This window comes from Rhinolophus sinicus, linkage group LG02 (assembly GCF_036562045.2).
Source record: "Rhinolophus sinicus isolate RSC01 linkage group LG02, ASM3656204v1, whole genome shotgun sequence".
Classification (NCBI taxonomy): Eukaryota; Metazoa; Chordata; class Mammalia; order Chiroptera; family Rhinolophidae; genus Rhinolophus; species Rhinolophus sinicus.
The window spans coordinates 175,330,000-175,350,453 of NC_133752.1; the positions used below are offsets into that span (position 1 = coordinate 175,330,000).

The window sequence follows — 20,454 nt, forward strand, 5'->3', positions numbered from 1 at the left end:
GTAAATATGCATATATATATAAATTAAGGAGTATTGTGAGTTTTCCAAGTGGGTAGGCTACAGTAAGATAGTCTTTTCTCACTGAGATGATGACACTTGAGCAAAAATGTAAAATAGATGAGGCAGTTAGTCAAGGGAATCTGGGGGATAAACTTCCCAGGAAGAGGAAACTGCTGCAGCACAGAACTTAAGGTAGGTATATGCCTGGATTATTCAAGGAACAGAAAACAGGCAACCAATCAGTGTCTCTAGAATGAGAGAGTGAGTGAGGGATGTGGGTCATTAAGATCTTGTAGGTTATTGTAAAGACCAGTTTTTCCTCCAAGTAAAATAGGGAGATATTGCAGAATTATGAACAAAAGTGTGACATGGTCTGACTTAAGTTTTAAAAGAATCATTTTCCTTGCTCTGATGGGCTACTGAGTGTCAAATATACAAGCATAGTGTCATATTACGAAGCTGTTGCAATAACCCTAGCAAAAGAATAATGGGAGCAAAGAAGGACCATAGCTTTGGAGGTAGTGAGAATGAGAAAACAAGGAGAGATTCATTCTAGCACTCTGTATTTTGTAAAAGGAAATTTTGACCCACTATCTGGGGGCTTCTTCCTATTGGATTGGACTGAAAAAGCAAAATGCAAGCAAACACTGGATGTGGGCAAATGGAGATGCATTAAGTAACTGGTAAGCCTCAAAGACATTTACTTGTTATTAAATGTATTAAGCATGGTAAGGTTTCTGAGTCTATAATGAGCTCCTTCTATAGTTTCCTCCACATCATTCCCCTAAAAGACCCTCAACAAATGGATGTCAAAGGGAAACTTCAGACAAATGGTCTTTAGTAAGGGTTTGGCATCAAAGACCAATATTTACTTCTATATGGTGAGTTGAACTATATACCACATGTGAGCCACAAGTAGTATTCTTATCCGAAACTAAAGTCTAAGTAATTTAATCCTTGCCTCTTTCCACTTGGGACTTTGCCTTTTGTCTGTTGTTGGTTTGGACTCTCACTGACTCGGGAAATATACTTAGAAAATATACTCAAGCCTACACTTACCCCATCAACTGGAGGCTTGAAATGGAAGAGAATAAGTGAGAAAGAGAAAATGTTTGCTCCTCTTGGCCTTTATTTAAAATTCTAGAACTTTTCTAGGCTCCTTGGCTTGATACAAGGGTATGATACATAAGATTTTACTCTTAGACTCCATTTTTGTTCTTGAAACATTTAAGATTTTCTCCAACTTTAGGGAGGAGAAAGAAATAGGAAGGATATTGAGTGCCCCATAGAGGGGGCCACTAGCTTACATTTTATGGAACGTTTACGATAAGGTAGGCACCGTCATACTGTGGCTTTCTGTGCTAGATGTTATATGAACTATATGGCATAAAGAGAGTAGCAAAATGTTCTTTGATATTTATTAAATTATAAAACAGAATAAATTTAGAGAAACTTATGTCACCATTGTACTTATATCCAATCTGGGGTTAAAATACACACACACAGTGATTTGAGAATAATAATTTAGTTAGTAATTACATTTTCAACTTTGAAGAATGTAAGGAAAAGTATGACATAAAATTTCTGACTACAAAACCTACTACTTATGTTATTTTTTTTTTGAGAGAAAATATTGGCAGCTTAACATTATATTATATATAGTTCCACTTTTTAAAAAAAAGATGAGGGAAAAGTAAAAGAGCTGTAAGTTGCTTAAAGTTGATGTATTGGTTTATTAAGGATACTGTAACAAATACCACAGACTAGATGCCTTAAACAACATTTCTGGAGAATAGAAGATTAGAAGTCCCAGATCAAGGGGACAGTAGGGTTGATTTCTTCTAAGGCCTCTCTTCTAGGCTTGAAGATGGCCATCTTTTCCCTCTGTGTCTTCACATAGGTCTTCCTTCTGCACATGCCTATGTCTAATTTTCTTGTAAGGATACCAGTCATATTGGATTAGGGCCCACTCTAAAGATATCATTTAACTTAATAACCTTTGTAAACACTTCATCTTCTAATACAGTTACATTCTGAGCTGTTAGAGATTAGGTCTTCAACATACAAATTTTGGAGGCCCATGAGAGTTGGTGAATTCTCAGTTGGTGCTAGGGAATGCATAGGCACAGAAATACACATATATTTTGAAAACAAGCAAGATAAAGCTTTGAAGGTACACTAGAAGTTAAAAAAGTGTACACCTGTACTACACAGATCCCCAAAAAGGAAGTGCTGAAAGCATTTTAATTACCATATAACCAGAAATTCATCATGACTCACCATTCTGTTTTTCTTTCCTTCATTTTGACTATTCAGTTTCATGTTTATATATGACTTAAAATAGGGATTTAGAAATTATTTGTAGATATTTTATTTAGAATTATTTATGTGTATTATAGTCAATCAAATAAAAAATACTTATTTCACTATGGTGATGGTTTCAGAGGGGATAAGTGAACATCTATTTCAGCCTTAAGATAGACCATTTATTTAATGTGTGATGGGTGGTCAAAGGAATACCAGTTACACTCTCCCTCTATATAATCTTTAAATGGCTAAATAAATCGATTTATTATTTCTTTATTCTAAAGTATAAAGAATCGAATCCTTCACAAAATTATTTACAATGTTTACTACATTATAAAACAGCATAAAGTTCCAGGATTGTCTTTGTTTAAGGCAGTAAAGTTCCCTAGTGTTCATTTCTTCCCACCACCAGAATCCTGAAGTAAAGTCTGAAGACTGATAAGAGGAGAGAAGCAGCTTATTTCACTTGCTCTATTCCTTCCACATTGCACCTTTTGAAACACAGTCAACAAAGTTCACACTATATATATTTTAGACTGTGCTTCGTTATTTTTCATGAGGTTCAGTAAATAATCTCTGTTTTGTTTCAGGTTCACTATTGAAGGAAGTGGAAATTGTGCCTTTATTTTTAAGAAGGGCATAAGTAGTGCCAATTGTGATGATGCAAGAAAATACATATGCAGCAGGAAAGGTGTTTGTCCTTAGAGAAAGAGTTTTCCCATACAATAAATAAATTAATGGATCACTGCAGTGTACACCTGAAGCTAAACAATAATGAATGCCAAGTATAATTATAAATATATATGTGTGTGTGTGTGTGTGTGTATGTATGTATACATATGTATGTATACACTTACAAGAAGCAGAGTACAGTATTAGGAATAGAGACAGTGGAAATGTAATAGCTCTGGGCGATGTCAGAGGGATAGCAGATGGGGAGAGGGGGGTTCACACAGTGTGAAGGATAGAAATGATAAACGTCTAAGTATTACTTTGCCTTGTGTACCTGAAACTAATAAAAAAAAATCTAAGTTACATAAAAAATAAATAAATAAATATATTCTGAAAAAAAAAAAGAAAAGGCAAGCCATAGACGGTGAGAAAATATTCATAGCACTTACATAACAAAGAACTTGTATATAAAATATGTGAAGAAATCTTCCATCTTTATTAGCAGATGACTTATTTAAAAGCACAAAAAGATTCCAACTGACACTTCAAGTAAGAAATTTGAGTAGCCAATAAGGACATGTAAAGATGATTACCTCATCATTCGTCAGGAAAATTAAAAATTTAACTGTAATAAGTGCCCACTTTATATCTATAAGAATAGCAGTTTGAGAGCTATTAGAAAGACTGACTATGCCAAATGTTGGCAAGGATGTGAAGCAATTGGAACTGTTAAACTTTGCTGTGGGGCGGAATGTGAAATGGTTCAACTGCTGTGGAAAACAGCACGGCTCTGCAGTTTCTTTAACAGTTGCACATACACCTCTCATATGATCTAACCATTCCTCTTCTAGGTGTTTACCCAAAAGAAATAAAACTATCTGTCCACACAGAGACTTGCATACAAATGTTCATAGCAACTTTATTCATAATATCTCCGAACTGGGTACAACCCAAATGTCTGTCAGCAAGTAAATGGGTGAACAAATTATGGCATTTCTATATATATAGTGGCATACCATTCAACAATAAGAACCAAACTACAAATACATGCAACATTAATAATTCTTCAAATTACTAAGTAGTGTGAAAGAAACCAAAATCAAAAGAATATATACTGTTACATTTACTTGCCTAGAAAAGAAAAATCTATAATGACAAAAGGCAGGTAGGTCAATGGTTGTTGAGAGGCTGAGGTGTGAAGAGAGTTGACTGGAAAGTGGTGAAGAATCTTGTGTGGTGATAAAAACCTTCTGTATGTATATTGTAGTAGTGGTGACATGGATATACACCTTTATCAAAACTCACTAAACTACAGTTGACACTGAACAACACAGGTTTGAACTGTGTGGGTCCACTTAAACATGGATTTTTTTCAATAAATACAGTGAATGTATTTTCTCTTCCTTATAATTTTCTTCATAATATTTTCTTTTCTCTAGCTTACTTTACTGTAAGAATATAGCATACAATGTATATAACATATAAAATATGTGTTTGTTGTTTATGTTATCGGTGAGGCTTCTAGTCAATAGCAAGATGTTAGTACAGTCAGCCCTCTGCATTTACTGATTCCCAACCACAGATTAAAATACTGTTTCCCATCTGCAGTTGATACAATCAATAGATGAGAAACCCATGGATATGAAGGACTGTTAAGTTTTGAGAGAGTCAAAAATTATACACAGATATTTTTTAACTGTGCTGAGGTCAGTGTCCTAATCCCATGTTGTACAACGGTCACTGTGTACTTTAAATGAATGCATGGCATTATATGTAAATTATACCTTAACAGTCAATAATCATAAACTTAATTGAAGCATAAACATCAAAAAAAAGAAATAAATTAATGAAAAGATAACTTTTTATGTATTATAAATTCATATAGATACATTTTCCTTCCCATCAGACATATGTTTTAAGTTGACTGATGAAATTTAAATGATTTTTATCTTTATTTGCATACATATCTAAGAAGCCAAGAAACTAAACTGAGATTTTAATCTTTCTAGAATAGAAAATCCATGAGGACAGGGTCTTCTGTCCGTTTTCTTCATGGAAATATCTCACGCATCCAGAACAATATCCAGCACATGTTAGACACTATAAATGTAAAAGAACAAAGAGATATGGAAGGAAAAAGGGTAAATTTGGCTTTATGAAAATGAAATACTTTCACCATTCTAAACTTCATGAAAATGAAAAGTTAAGCCATAGGCTGCGAGACAACATTTGGAAAACATATAATATGAGGGATTTGTATCAAATACATAAAGAACTCTTACATCTCAATAATATACCTATAATCCAATGAAAAATTAGCAAAATATTGAACGAACATGTCATCAAAGAAGATGTCTAAGTGACACAGACGTACATTAAAGGATGCCCAACACAATCAGTCATTAGAGGAATGTAAACTAAAACTATATGAGTGACCAATACACCTCCACTAGAATAGCTAAAAAAGAAAGTCTAACAATAAAAGTGTTGCTGAGTAGTGGAGCATCTAAAACTTTCATACATTGCTGGTGGGAACTCAAAATCATACACCCATTTTGGAAGAGTGACAGTTGTTCTATGAAACTAAACACACACTTACCTTGTAGAGTAGTAATCCCATTTCTGAAAATATTTATCCAAGATAAATAAAGCATGCCCATTAAAAAGATTTGTTATGAAATGTGCATAGCAGCTTCATTCAAACACAGGAAACAAAAGTCTATCATCTGCTGATTGGTAGATAATTTGTGAGATAAACACACAATGAGACTACTACTCAGAAAGAAAAACAATGAACTACTTATCTATACAATTTGGATGAATCTCAAGAGCATTATAATAAGTGAAATAAGCCAGATACAAACACTACATACTATATGATCCCATTTATATGAAATTATAGGAGAGGCAAAACTCTATTGACATAAAGCAAATGAATGCTTACCAAGGGCTAAGGTCAAGGAAGATAGTGACTACAAAAGGAAACAAAGGATGTTGAGGGGCAATAAAAATGCTTTAAGTCACAGTTGTGCTGGCGTTTGCATGATTGCATACATTTGTTAAAACTTACCAAACTGCACACTAAAAATTGGTGAATGTTATCATATATAAATTCTATTTAATAAACATGATTTTTAGAGTATTGAAAAATTAATTATGGGGAAATTGTAACTTACAATCCTTTATATGGTTTAGAATTTGTTTTATTTGAATGCTATATAAAGAGTAGACTTGGGAGTGGATCCATATCATTTCTTAGTCCTTTACATGTTGTACTACAGACCTCTCCATGTGCATTCATGTGTTGCTCAAGAGTAAAAATAAAAGTTATGGAAAAGTAAAAAGTTTTTTTAAAAGTAAAAAAAAGTTTTTTTTATCTCGGGGCCTGTGGTAACGTTTAAACAGAGAATAGGAGACAATATTAAACAAGCTTCATATTGCATCACTCAAATAGTGTTTGTTCAATGTAAAAATTATATCTGTTTAGAGAAGTAGCTGATTTTAAACAGTATTCCTGGGGTTTTAATAAAGGAGAAAAAGGTGAAGTATACCAGAAGGCAAATAGAAAGAGAAGGAATGAGAAAGAGCTGTCAGAACATATGGATTTAAATCCCAACATGACTATATTTAGCTTATATAATGAACATAGGCCAACCATTTGATTTTCCTGAAATTTAATTTTGTCATCAGTACATTACAAATATTTGTTGTATAAATGTAACTTTGTAATGTAAATATAATTACATACATAAAACTGCTTTGTAAGTTGTAGATCACTGACCAAATGTTGCTGATTGTTAGTCAGGATCTCTTTTGAAATCAGTAAGGATTGTCCTGGGAAAGGAAAGCTATTTGAAAACAGCCTTAAAATAAAAAATGAAAAAAAATGGTCCACCGACAGTGTTTTTATAAGCCACTAAGCTTAAAGCAAACTAAAATCAGATTGTAACATACACTTGTACCACCTCAATACCATCCAGTCCGACATGCTAACACAAATTTCCATGAAAGTTAATAAAAAAGTAGAAAAAAAATTTTATTAAATTAATATGATGTCACATTTTTGGTGAGAGTTCTAATTGGTATAAATATTTAGAAAGCAATTTAACTAGACCTATCAAAATATAAAGTGCATATGTTCTTAGACTCAGCCATTTCACTGCTAAGAGTTCACCTCTTAGATACACTTGTATATGTGTGTGCAATATAAGTGTATATGAATTTGTGCTTAAAATGTTGAGAAACAACGAAAATATCTACCAAATGGACAGTTACATATGTTTTATCCATACAGAATAGCTTGTAGCTCTTAGATATGAGTTATATGAAAATATTTTTTTTGGTGGGGTCATAGAATAAGCATTTATTATTAGAGCACCAATGGTCTGAGAAGGCAGTGGGGTTAACACCCCCAAAAACTACCTTCGAAAAGCTTTAAGCTATATTGTCAAAAAAAAAGGTACAGAATAATGTGCATGGTACGTTAACATTTGTATAATAAAGATATATACACTCATATGTGAACATATATATATGCCCAAATATATATATAATTATATATCTCTTTCTCTAACATTTATAGAGCCTGAGGACAGAAAACAAATTGCGGCTCACATCTCCTGTGTTTCAGTAGTCATGATTATAATTCAAGCTAACATAATTTTCTATTCTATCTTACTTGAACATATATAACTTCATAACCACAAATTTTTAAAATATATAAAAAGAGCATAGGAGTGATGAAGGGAAATGTGTTATTCTAATATTTTCTTTATATAAAGCAGGAAATTAAGATACACTTCTTATACAGAACAAGCAATAAGTGTGTACTATTTAAAATTATAGAGGTGACCACTGGAAAATACATATAAATGTATATGGATTTGGATAAGGAGAAGGGCTGGTGTTTTCTACTCATCCTCAGTTATCAATAAGGAATTTAACAGGTAATATCTATAAAGGATAATACAAGCACATTGCTTATAAATACTGTAGTAACCACCAGAAAAACTAAGAACAACAACATGACTTCAGTCTTCATTTTAATTTTATTTTATTTTAAACATTTTATTTTATTTTAAACATTTTATTTCATTGACAACTATTTTGAAACAAAATTTTCAAAAACAGAAAATAAAGCAAAACAAATTACCAGTCTTTTAGATGCCCTATAAATCAACTGCAGTCTCCCTCCTGGTGCATTTTGGTAAAAGGTTGGTATACGTCTATTCCAATAATGAGCCCACCCCAGATACCACTGCATCAGGTTATTTATTAACCAATAATAAAGCACAGAACAAAATACCTACAAAGTCAGCCAAAAGGGCCACAAATAGGTTAAACATGTTTAAATTCAACAGATACAGGTAAAAACAAAAATGTGTGTGTATTATTGAAGAAAAGGTAACGTACTTACAAAGAAGTTTGGATACATGTATTAAGTCAACGCTTACTGAGAATCTGGAATGTAGAAAATAGGCTGAACATCTTTGTTGCTGGACATTCCATGACCATTTTCCCCAGAATGGGGAGTTGCTGGTTTGATGTTACCCCAGAAATTGAAGTGGACCAAATAACCCAAAATTTTGAAGTGTAACCAAGTAATTCACACCATTCTGACAGGCCACCAGGCCCTAGGAATACAATATGAATATTTGACTGCCTTTGTCAGGCTTGGGGAAAAACAAGAAACAACACACACACACACACACACACACACACACACACACACACACCCCAGTAATTGTGAGGTGGTTTATAGATAGATGTGTGTACAAGATTGTAAGAAAGTGTATCAGGGGAGAAAAGTTTCTAAAGTTCACTGAATACATACAATGCCCTTTCTGTGCCCAGTATACTTTTTAGGTCATCTCATTTAATAGCATTCCAAACAGAATGGGAAAGTTATGTGTTTCTACAAGAGCAATAAAGAATATTGGATAAAGATTGTTCCTGTAACTTTCCAGAAGTTCATAAAACTATCAAATTGTAGACCCAAGACTAGAATCAGATCATCGGATTCCAAAAGTCCACATGGCATAGGACCAACCATACTGAAGGTATCCAAGCCTTTAAAATGATTCAGCAAAACTTAGGGAGTGTTCACTATTCCCTATTTATAAGGTCCTCAATTTTACAGAAATGAACATAAGGCTGACTCTGCACAGCAAGCAAGAGGTATGCACAAATTTTGCGTGGTCATAATTGGGCATCCAGAGAGAACTACTGACTCTAACCATGAAAGTGGATCAATGATCTAAATAATGAATGACTTAAAGATGTAGAATTTTTAAAACATAGTACAGCTTCACACACAAAATGATCTCAAGGAATATATAGTTCTATTTTAGCTCATATATATGCTGTAATTTATAAGCAGATTTTAAAGTGATAAAAATGTACCTGATTGTGTGTGTGTGTGTGTGTGTGTGTAGAAGATTGACGATAGATAGATAGATAGATAGATAGATACATACATACATACATACATACATACATACATACATACATACATATTTGACATAAATGCCAGGCATCATCATTCTAAACATTCTTCATGCAGTATCTCATTTGATTATTGTAACATTCCTACAAGGGAAGTACAATTTTGCTCTCAATTTTATAGAAGAGAAAACTGAGCAACAGAGAGTTTAGGCAACTTTCTCAAGCATTTGAATCTATACAGACTGAATATGTGTATATATAATTATTATTTATGATTTGGATATGAGTTTTCTATAAAAATGAGAAATAAGAATACCAAAGTACAGCATGGAGTGCTGTTATAATATGAATACTACTTTCCATGAGTACCATTGAATATGTTACATAAAATTTTTGTCTTGTCTGAGGACAAAAATATTTTGCTGATTTCAGTGTACTCTTCTTATGGATGAGTCATTTTTCCATTCACTTTCCTGAACTAACAAGTCTGTCTATTTTTATCTTGGATCTAAACAAATGTGAGCCTTTCCTCACTGTTTCTAGCTGTATCATATATAAATCTGTCTTGTTTGTGCATTGACATTCATTTTGACAGAGAACTCAATGCATTTTGTGAGTGATGTATCTAAGTTACTTTCTAGTTCTCTCCTACTGATGTGGATTAATGACCACATTTGCCATGACCATCCCAGAGCTACCTGATGATAACAGGTATGGCATGGCAGCTGGATACACAAGACACGAAAGTGTCACTGGGTGACTGAGAATAAAGAGAAAAGAAATAAAAAACAGGGGCTTCCCAGTTTCAGGTAGCCCCTCCCGATCGGGAGCTGCAACCTCTTCTTCTGCCTCTAATAAACTATCTTCCTTTACAAAAACAAAACAGAAAGAAAGAAAAAACAAGATTACGTAAAGTAATAAAAGATTTGGGAGAATATGTAGAGCATTATATCTGCAAGAGAGGGCATAGGTTTGTGTGTATGAAGACATTTGTGGTGAATTTTATGGTATGTGCATTACATACCGATTAAATATACTTTTACAGGAAAAAAGTTGTTTACCACAGTTTTGCCCCATTACATAACCAAGATTGCTTTCTGTCTCAACCTGTACAGCCCGAGGGTAGTGTCATGCATGAGACCCTGCTCGCTGCGCCATTTGTCAGGCGGGGGACCCGGCGGGGTCTCTGGTCCCGCTCCCCACAAGAGAACGCAGGATATGGTGAGGCCAAAAAGGAACACCCACGGAGCCATAGGTAGGGGAGTCATACCACTATATTCTCGCTGGCGGCATCCGCCTCTCTGCAATCCACTCTTGCCAGCCAGCCACCATCTTCTTGCTAACCCCCATTCTTTCTCCTTCTCTCTGCTAGCATAGCCACAGCAGTTATATTAGTGGCCAATGGCTCACTGGTTACAGCTGACGGCCAACTAGCCACAGCTGATGGCCATGCAATCACAGTTGATGGCCATTTACTACCTGAGCCAGCACCTGTCTATGTGAGGCCGAGAGCCTGGAAACTACTTTCTGAGGCTCTGCCCCCACACTCCACCCCTACAGGCTCTCGCCTCACAATCTATGCGACAAACGTCTTCCGTGAGGGGCCCTGTGCGAGGAGCCTGGAGGTGAATGCAATATCCTGGACATAGCCAGGCTCTCTGGGCACAGCCAGGGTTTCTCAGGGCACCACCAGTGCTTCTGGGCACGGCCAGACTTCCTGGACTTCTTAGGGTACCACCTGTCTTCCCGGACACAGCCAGTGTTTCTCAGGGCACTGCCACTCTCTCTGGAAACAGCCTGACTTCCTGGGCACAGCCAGGGCATCTTCAGGGCTCAGCCAGACTTCCTGGACTCAGCCAGGGCTCTCAGGGCACTGCCACTCTCTCTGGCCTCTCAGGGTACCCTGCTGGAACAACAGCGACTCACAATCAAGGTGCTTACATATTCTCAATGGCGGGTAGTCAAGACACAAAAGCAAATATCCCCCAGTTCCACTACATGGTGGTATGTTCCTAAACAGTCAAGCTGTCCACTAAATTAGGGATGGAAGGCAATTCCCCATAGTCCATAGTCATTCACCAGGGCTGTCCTGGGGGTGAGGGATGACCTTGACCTCACCCTCATCTCCCACGGAGGACTCAGCAAGCCTTTCCTCCTGGGACAAGTCCCGCATCCGGGCTGCCTGAGCAAGAACTTCCCAGCCCACAGGGCCGCAACGACCTTTGCTTTCTCCGGCCTGTGCTGGTTGGGGAACCATCCACATCTTTCCACCTCTCCATGGGGCTCCATCTCTCCAGCAGCTGCATGGCTTTTCCTGTGCCGGTGGGAGAACCGTCCACGTCCTCCCACCCCTCCACGGGGGTCCAGCTCTCCGGCAGCTGCTCCTCCTGTTTCCAGGCTCTCGGCCTCACATAGACAGGTGCTGGCTCAGGTAGTAAATGGCCATCAACTGGGATTGCATGGCCATCAGCTGTGGCTAGTTGGCCGTCAGCTGTAACCAGTGAGCCATTGGCCATTAATATAACTGCTGTGGCTATGCTAGCAGAGGGAAGGAGAAAGAATGGGGGTTAGCAAGAAGATGGTGGCTGGCTGGCAAGAGCGGATTGCAGAGAGGCGGATGCCACCAGCGAGAATATAGTGGTATGATTCCCATATCTATGGCTCCATTTGTGTTCCTTTTTGGCCTCACCATGTGCTGCGTTCTTATGTGGGGAGCAGGACCAGAGACCCCACATGACACACTCTCTTTTTTCTCTTTTCTGGAACATGATGTATAATATAAGAATTAGCTGTTCCTTGAAGGTTTGCTGTGTTCACTCTATTTTAATTACCATTTCAGTACCTATAATATTTATTTAAATTATTTCTTTTTGCTCATTATAAATTTGGCATTGTATATTTTCTGAAAATATGTTCTTTCTTGGAAGAAAATCCCTTTATTCTAACTGATCTTAAAAAAAAAAATAACATCACAAAAGCAGGTGTAAAGAGGCCACACAAACATTTGCTCAACTCCAAACTCAATACCGTCTCAATGAACACCCAGTACAAACAACCTGACCATTGCAATTCTGAAGCAAGGAAGCTATTAATGCTAGGGGAGAGGTTTAATTGGTGGTTTTATACTTTACACTTTCACTAGCAACTATATTTTTATACCAAATTAATTTGGTCATGAGAGATGAGTTTCCATGTTTTCAATTTAAACTTCTTTGTTACATTTGCAAATCTGCACTGTTTCAGCACCTCGCTGAAACCGTCACAAAGCTTAAGGTCACTCTGATTCTGGGCACACTCCAAAAATTGTTTCATCTCATAGTGGCATGGGCCAAACTGTTGCTGCTGCTGGTATGCCGCTGGGTTCCGAGGCTCCTGGTAAGTGATGTCAGGCCTTGCAGGCTCAGGATTACTTCCTCCACTGTAGCCCCCAGTGATGGCATGACTTAATGTATGGCCAACAGCAGAGCCCACAGCTACACCAGCTGCAGTGGTTGCCATCTGGGCCATCAAACCTGGCTCCCGAGGCGCGGTAGCAGGTGAGCCAACAACAGATGGTAGAGCTGTTGCTGGTGACTGAGATGCTGGCAATGGCCTGAGTACAGATCTCATTTGAGGTGCCGGGCTGGCCAGAGAGGCCATGCAGGAGGTCTGGCTTCGGCTTCTACACAGCATTGCAACTGCATGGCAGCTTGGCGTCTATGAGAGTGAGACTCAGAGGCAAAAATATTTTTTTACCTAACCTTATAAAGGCTTTGGTGGTTTAATTTACTAGGATTGCCGTAACAAGGTACAGCAAACTAGGTGGCTTAAACATCAGATACTTACTGTATCACGGGCCAAAAGTCTGAAGCTAAGGTGTTGGTAAGGTTGGTTCTTTGTGAGGGCTGTAAGGAAAGGATCTGGTCCAGGCCTCTCTCCTTGGCTTGTAGATGGTCGTCATCATGTTGTGTGGCATTCTGCTTATGTGCGAGTCTGTCTTCAAAACGTTCCTTTTTTTTAAAACAATCATTTGAATTTTTAAAAATTACAGTTGACATATAATATACAATATTGAAACTGAAGGCCAACTAAGTTAGGGGCATGTGCTGCCTATGCTGCTCAGCCAATAGACTGACACAGGAGTTGGGTCCTAGAATAAACGTTTATTATCAGAGCACCGGTGGTCTGAGAAGGCAGCGGGTTAACAGCTCCAAAAACTGCCTTAACATTCTCAGCCCAGTTTGGGATAGTTAAGGAAAATCTAGCCATTGCTCCAGTGGCCACGTGATGGTTCTGAGGGTCTGCATGGAGCCTTCCCTCAGACGATGTGGCTCTCCAGCGTGGTCATCAATGCAGAAGCAGTGATGACAGGCCATAGAGATTGTGATCAGTAAGCATCATTATTGTGATCAGTAATCATGGGTATTGTGATCAGTAATCATGAGTATTGTGATCAGTAAGCATGTGTATTGTGATCATAAGCATGGGTATTGTGATCAGTAAGCAAGCATAAGTTTCAGGGTAATTATCTAAAGCAGGGGACTGGGACAGGAGACATTCCAAGCTCAAACCACAGGGAGGGTGTTGATCAATTGTTAAGCTCTAGGGCAGAGAGAGGCAAGCCAGGGACATTGCAAGGCCTCTTTTGTGGGGGTCCCAACTGGGTCCTGTTTCAATCCCCCCATGTCTTATGTTCGTTTTATTTCTATAAAATCAGTAAGGTTAGATTAGAGAGGAAATGAAATAACTATATTAAGACAAATTTTACATCCAGGGATACAGGTGACGACCACTCTTGCTACTTCCTGCTGAGAGTAGGTGTAGTCCCTGCCTATAGGCACCAGAGTTCTTTGCTGTTTGTTTACAGCAGAGAGGAGGCAAATCCAGCAGTCAGAGAGGCTACTGAACCTAGCTCTTATATTAGCTTATTCTCCCTAGAGGAGCCGGGGAAGAGGAGAGACAAAAGGCATTTAATGGGCATCCCAGGTGGGGCACAGGCAGAGAGACAATAGTGAGCAGCTCCAGCAGTTCTGTTTGAAGAGGAGCTTCAGGTCTTCAGTTGGCTCACAGAAATAGGAGTGACACTTTTCCTTCTGAGGGAGTCCTGTGAAGACTTAAATGAAATAAATTTGATTTGAGGGAAGTGGACCCAGCCACTGACTCTCTGAAGCCCAACAATAGTTGGGGTGCTCAGAAAAACTGCTGGTTTGTGAGAGACCCCCTCCCCCTCCAGGGTTCTAGGAGTACTTGGTCTCCTTGCTTTCTCGGGATATAATGTATAGAGGGGTCGGCCTGGGGGAGGTGCCAGTTTCCCATATTTTCTAAGTGCCTGCTGAACCTCCTCCAGGTTAACACCATAGGACATAGCAGAATTGAGGTTAGAATCCAGAGTAATGAGCCGCAGTTAGACCCAGGGCTTAGAGGTCTCCTGACAAAACATTTCCAGAACACTTTTAAAGCCAGTTTTACATTTTCTCTAAGGTACAGGCCAATGGTAAGGAGCAGGCTTGAGTATGAGCCCAAACTTAGGGGCTTTATTTATCCAAACAACTGAGCAGGTCTCAGGGGAAACAGGTCCAGATTGAGCAGTCAAGACAGAATAAATGGCTCCCATATCAATCAAGGAATTAACAGCCTTACCTACCACATCAAGGGTCACCCTTAGTCCCTCTCCTGTGATGAGCATGGCCTCTGACTCGGCCTTTAGGTCCATCCATCAATTGCAGCCATTTGCAGAGAAGGAATTGGTCCCCGCCCCCTTCAGAAAAGGGGACAATCCCTCTTCCAGTGTGCCCTTTAGTTTGCACAGGGAGCCCCAGCAGCCTGGGCTTCCACATCTAAAGCAGGTTCCTTTTCTGCTGGGGCTGCTGGGGTGGCCCTGAGGTGGCGCTGACCTTGGCCTGTCTATTAACTGCAGCCAAAATCTGGCCTGTCTCTGGCCTCATCTAGTCTCACTGTTCCTTTCTTTCCTTTTTTTTCCTGTCTTAGTTGCAAAGGACATTTAAGCAAATCCCCTGGCCTTCTTTTAGGATCTGAGCATTTTTGTCAGGAGATAACAGTGGGCCAGAACCATTGTAATACCTTGCCAAGGTTAGGGAAAATAAGCTTCCGTACACTGGCCTATATCTAACACCGAGGACACGTGAACTCTTAGCAGTCCTAAAATACAGACATTTACATAAATACCGTATTAGTACAATTTAGTTTTTAGATTTATTTTCTTGAGTAGCTAAAGATCTAATCAAGACAGTATAAAACATAGAAAATTATTTTGATGGCACATATAATCTTTGTTTTTCAGACAGAAAACTGTTTTATAATATCAGTAGCAGACCAATAGTCTAACAAACTTTGTTTTCTTTAGCAGAGAGAGAAAACTTAACTAATTTTGTACCAGCTTATTTTTGATATTTAACTTACTTAATCACATTTAGCTTAACCATATATAAAATTCTTTCAAGATTTTCCTTCACAGACCTTCTACAACTTTCCTAGTCCCTCTTAGGTTGTCTCCTCTCACTCATTCAGAAATAACCATCCTTAGGACAAACTACTTTCTTTCAATTCCTTCAAAAATGTATTTCCATACCTTATGCCTTCCTTGAAAATACACATCATTTCCTTTCATACTAATTAGAATCCATAACCTTCAGAACCTTAATTTTTACTGAAACTAAAAGCAAGTATCCAATATTTCTATTAGCAAATCCAAAAACACATTTAACAACCTTTAGAAGTATAGGTTTTTGTTAACAATATATCTACCAATTTTTAAAATTATATATTTTTTAAAAGTACAAAACACGTTTACTGATAGATCTTAAGTTATCTTTCAGATTTCCTGTGACAAGAAACCAAAAAGTAAGTGAACTCAGACTCATCCAATAATTAATATTTCAGCATTTTGTTATTTTGAAACACCTAGATACTTAATAATTTTTATCATTTAGCACAACTTAGTAAAATTGAAATCTTAAGTTACCAACAGAAGCAGGGAAAAAACGTCCAAGCATCCACACTATATAATTATTACTGAAAAGTTTTATCTAAAACCTTATATTAGTTAACACTTTATCAGTTTTTAGCTCTATGAGATTTCAAAGGTAATTATTACCCAAGCTATTTTTTTGACAAATTTTGTGACAGAGATAACATCAATTTATTTTTGTAAACCCAGGTAAAACAAAAATACCATATTTGATGTTAATAACCTTAAAAATATATATCTATTTAATATTTTCTTAGATCACGTGATCCTGAAAAGCACTTCAGTTTTTTATTATTTAAATTTATATAAGCGCTTAATTTTTTTTTCTTTAAGCTAATCAACTATAATCTGGTAATGCCATCCAGAGGCAAAAACACTACATTATATATAAAACACAGACAAGCGCAGATATCAAAGATCATATACATATAAACAAAATTATTAACAATTGCAGAGAGGTCCTAAGATCTTACAATTGCCCCTACAATTTCAAAGAGGCTGCGACAAGGGTTGGAGAGTCTGGCTTGAGAATTAGTTGTTGGTTTTAAAAGTATATCTTTTTTTTCCTTCAGTTACCTCAGCCTCAGGCATCCCTGGTTATAAGTGGGTTAGGAGATGGCTGCAGTCCCTTTTTTTTTCTGAACTGTCAGTTTAGTTCCCCTCTCTTTAGAGTCTATCATAAAGGCTTATATAAAGAAATTTTATTTCCCAGACCTCTAACAGAACAATTCCAGTTGCAATGAAATATTGAGCGACCAGCAACCTCCAGAATCTAATATATACATGGGCCAAGCAGTACTGTAATAGAACATTAATCTCCTTTTGGTCAATGGCTTATAGCCATAGTTTTGCCAATGTCCTAATACTTTGTCCAATGGGCTCCTGGCCGGCATTAAACCCTTAGATCCCACTTTTGAGCTTGAACAAATATAGCTGCACATGACACACACACACACACAAATCCAAGTGTTCCCTGAATCAGACAAAACCAGAAAAACCTAACTTTTGATCCAAATACCAAAACCAAAACTGAACCTAGCCAAGCACCAAATTGGCATGCGACATCATCTTACTCCATATACGTGGTCCATCGACTGTCAGACAATCGGCCAGTAGGCAAATACCAAAAACCAAATGTGGCCCTAAGACCACCCAGTGCCCAAAGGCCTAAACCAAGCGTGATGGCTTTCACAGTGCCAACCACAAGCGTGCTTCCAGAACCAAAGCAAGCTTGCAACCAAAGCCCCTTACTGGTGGGGGTATTATGCCTTGCTAGACATTGAAATCTCACCTTTTGGTGCCAATGGGTCAGTATGACCCCTAAATGGCCCTCAAAGAGGAGCCCCAGATGGTGAGTGAAAAATCCTGTGCACACCAGGGTCACCCCACTTCTGGAACCAGTAACTAAGAGGCAGGAAACAGAGCAAACGCTTTATCCCAATTGGGCAGAAAAGGTGTCTGTCATGGGCGGGCCCTGGCATAGATCCCACCTTGGTAAACAAAATTGCTCGGCAGCTGCTTCCAGAGGTTGGTCCTGTGTCAAGGAATCCACCCAGTCCCAGGCAGCCCTGGAGACCCACAAGCCGAAAGAATTACCAGAGGAATCCCGAGACCATCCCTATCGAATCGCCAGAAATGAAAACCAGAAGACAAGTCCTGGGTTCGTTCAGCGTGTTCCACTCAGCCAATAGACACAGGAGTTGGGTATCAAATAATAAATGCTTATTTATTTCAGAGCACCGTGGTTAAGGCAGAGGGTTAACACCTCCAAAAACTGCCTTAACATTCTCAGACTGGCTTGGGGTTTTTAAGGGAAAATCTGGGTGTTCCTCCAGAGGCTACGTGAAGATTCCAGGTATCTGCATGGAGTCTTCCCTCTGGTCACGAAATTTTATGGTGAAGTCAGCAAGACAGGAATAATGACGGAAGTAGCCTAGAAAGAATGCTAGACTGTAGAGATTGTGATCAATAAGCCTAAGGGTATTAATCATAAGTTTCAGGGTGATTTTCTGAAACAGGGAACTGGGTGGGACAGGGGACATTCCTAGCTCAAGCCGCAGGGGGATGATCTGTTGTTACCCTATAAGTAGGTCAAGTAGTGGTGAGGCTGGGGATGTGAAGAGGCCTCTACCAGGCCCTGCTTTACTAATGTGTCAGATAAGATAATCATTAATAGAATTATTACTGTGGTGAGTACCAAGTCCCCTCTCCTCTCTAATTCATTCTGTTCACCACAAATTACTGCTTTTATTGTGACATGCTCTTGCTCAAATGCATTAAACTTTTTAACCCTATTGCTTACAAAATAATGAAAGTGATTTCTTACTCTTCAGTTCTCTCATATGACCTTATGATCTTCCTTTCTTCCCTGTCTTTGATTTTTTGTAAATTTGTCTGTTTGTTATGGCCATTTTTCTGATCACAGCTCTTTCAATGACCCTTATACTCTCTTGATTACAGTCCCCCATTCACTATTTCCACCGCTGGAGTTGACCTTGCCTTTCCTCCCTCCGTAATTTTCATTTGGTAGGTATTTTACATGGAAATGAAGGAGAGGAATGTTCTATTAATTTCAGGAAATGAGTGGGCTTTTCCAAGAATCAAGGATACACTCCTTTTTTGTCCCTAAATGGTGCCCTCCAGAGGTGTTCTGGAGCTTGTGGGTGTGTCATTTAGCATGGAGATATATTACAATGACCATATAATGTGGCTGGAGGTTACTTGGAGGGACATCTTTAGCCATCTTGGCCGGTTTCCTTGTCTCATCTTGAGTTACTGGTCCTTTGTCTTCCACTGGAAGTTAGTGGTTTTTCTTGGAGGCCCTGCCCTGTCCTATCTCAATTATATCCTCTTTTACTTTAAGATATATATGCTTTTAATGAGAGTTTCTTGACTGATTATTATGGAAAAAAGAATAAATGAATAATAAGTATCCAATAAGGGTTTCTCTGGAAATTTAATTATAAACATTTGTTTATTTTGTAGTTCACCAGTTGAAAAAATGCTTGATGATGTCTCATATTGTATTCATCCCGCTTAATATTATACTAATCGGTGAGTGCTTAATTCATAAACTTTCTATAGTTCTTTATGCTCACTTGGCCCAAAATTTTATAACTTAAGCTTAATCCAGAATCTCAGTTCTGGAGTAATAAAAGGGTGTATAGAGATTGTCCTCAGGTTCCTACCATCTCAGCAGGTTTTACCATACTCCTTGCTTTTCTCAAAAATACTCTTAAGTACCACAATGCAGTCATCTTCTCAACTTTATAGTAGTTCTTGATCTTTGAGTAATATAATTGTAAATTCTCAGACAACCACCAGATAGCAACAGCAATAACTATTTTTATAACTGAGAGTACTTTGTGTGAGTTAAAGAGTGAATGTTAAATACCCTATATTTAATATTTATATTTAATTCTCACAAGACTATGAAACATGTATAATTATGAAACCATTTACATACAAAGAAATAGGAGCCAAAGTGAGTAAGTTGCCTCTCACAAATAATGAGTTCCAGAGCCAGAATTGAGACTCTTGTCTAATTCTTGATATTTTACATGCAACACTCCCTCTATAATTGCAGTATATCTTTAATTTATTTTGGATCAAGAGTAAGAAATATTACTAATAGTTGTTCTATGAAATATTTATTCTATCATATTTTGTTGAAAGAAAAAAAATGAAATAATAGCATAAGTAATATGTTGCAAGATTTTCTCTGTTGGAGTAGATTTGTAAAAAAGAAGATGTTAATTTTTCTTCTGTGTATTATGGGTTCATCTTGTGAAAAGAATTCAAAGGTAAATTTTAATTCCTGAGCTAGGGCCTAATATTCTTCAGTACTTGATTGTCCATATGCATGTTTTGCTTAATTTAACACTTAAGGTAGCACTTAAATTAAAGTAGCACTTTACACTCTTGATTCTTGTTTTCTTTGTCATTTGCAAGAGTACTGAATATTCTTGTTTACAACCTCATCATATGGTCCTAGGTGGTCAACATTATTGATAGTTAAACACTTGGAATTTAAATATTGTAGAGAAGTGTTTCTATAAGAAGTC

The 20,454-nt window shown here is 37.7% G+C and overlaps 1 protein-coding gene and 1 pseudogene across 4 annotated transcripts in view; one reads left to right on the plus strand and one right to left on the minus strand.

Annotated features, from left to right (window-relative positions):
• CLEC2A (C-type lectin domain family 2 member A) overlaps positions 1-20,454 on the plus strand; it is a 38,684-nt gene that overhangs the window by 12,954 nt on the left and 5,276 nt on the right. For 3 of the 4 annotated variants that reach the window (XR_012494045.1, XR_012494046.1, XM_074326029.1), the window contains 2 exons: positions 577-683; positions 2,898-4,701. Coding sequence is in view for 2 of the 4 variants with exons in the window: in XM_074326029.1 (XP_074182130.1) it covers positions 577-683; positions 2,898-3,012 (222 nt within the window). In the remaining 2 variants the exon portion in view is untranslated. Of the gene's footprint in view, positions 1-576; positions 684-2,897; positions 4,702-19,375; positions 19,445-20,454 lie in introns of those variants that run through there. The other variant, XM_074326030.1, reaches the window with a different exon arrangement.
• LOC109435544 (coiled-coil-helix-coiled-coil-helix domain-containing protein 2) lies at positions 12,577-13,095 on the minus strand (annotated as a pseudogene).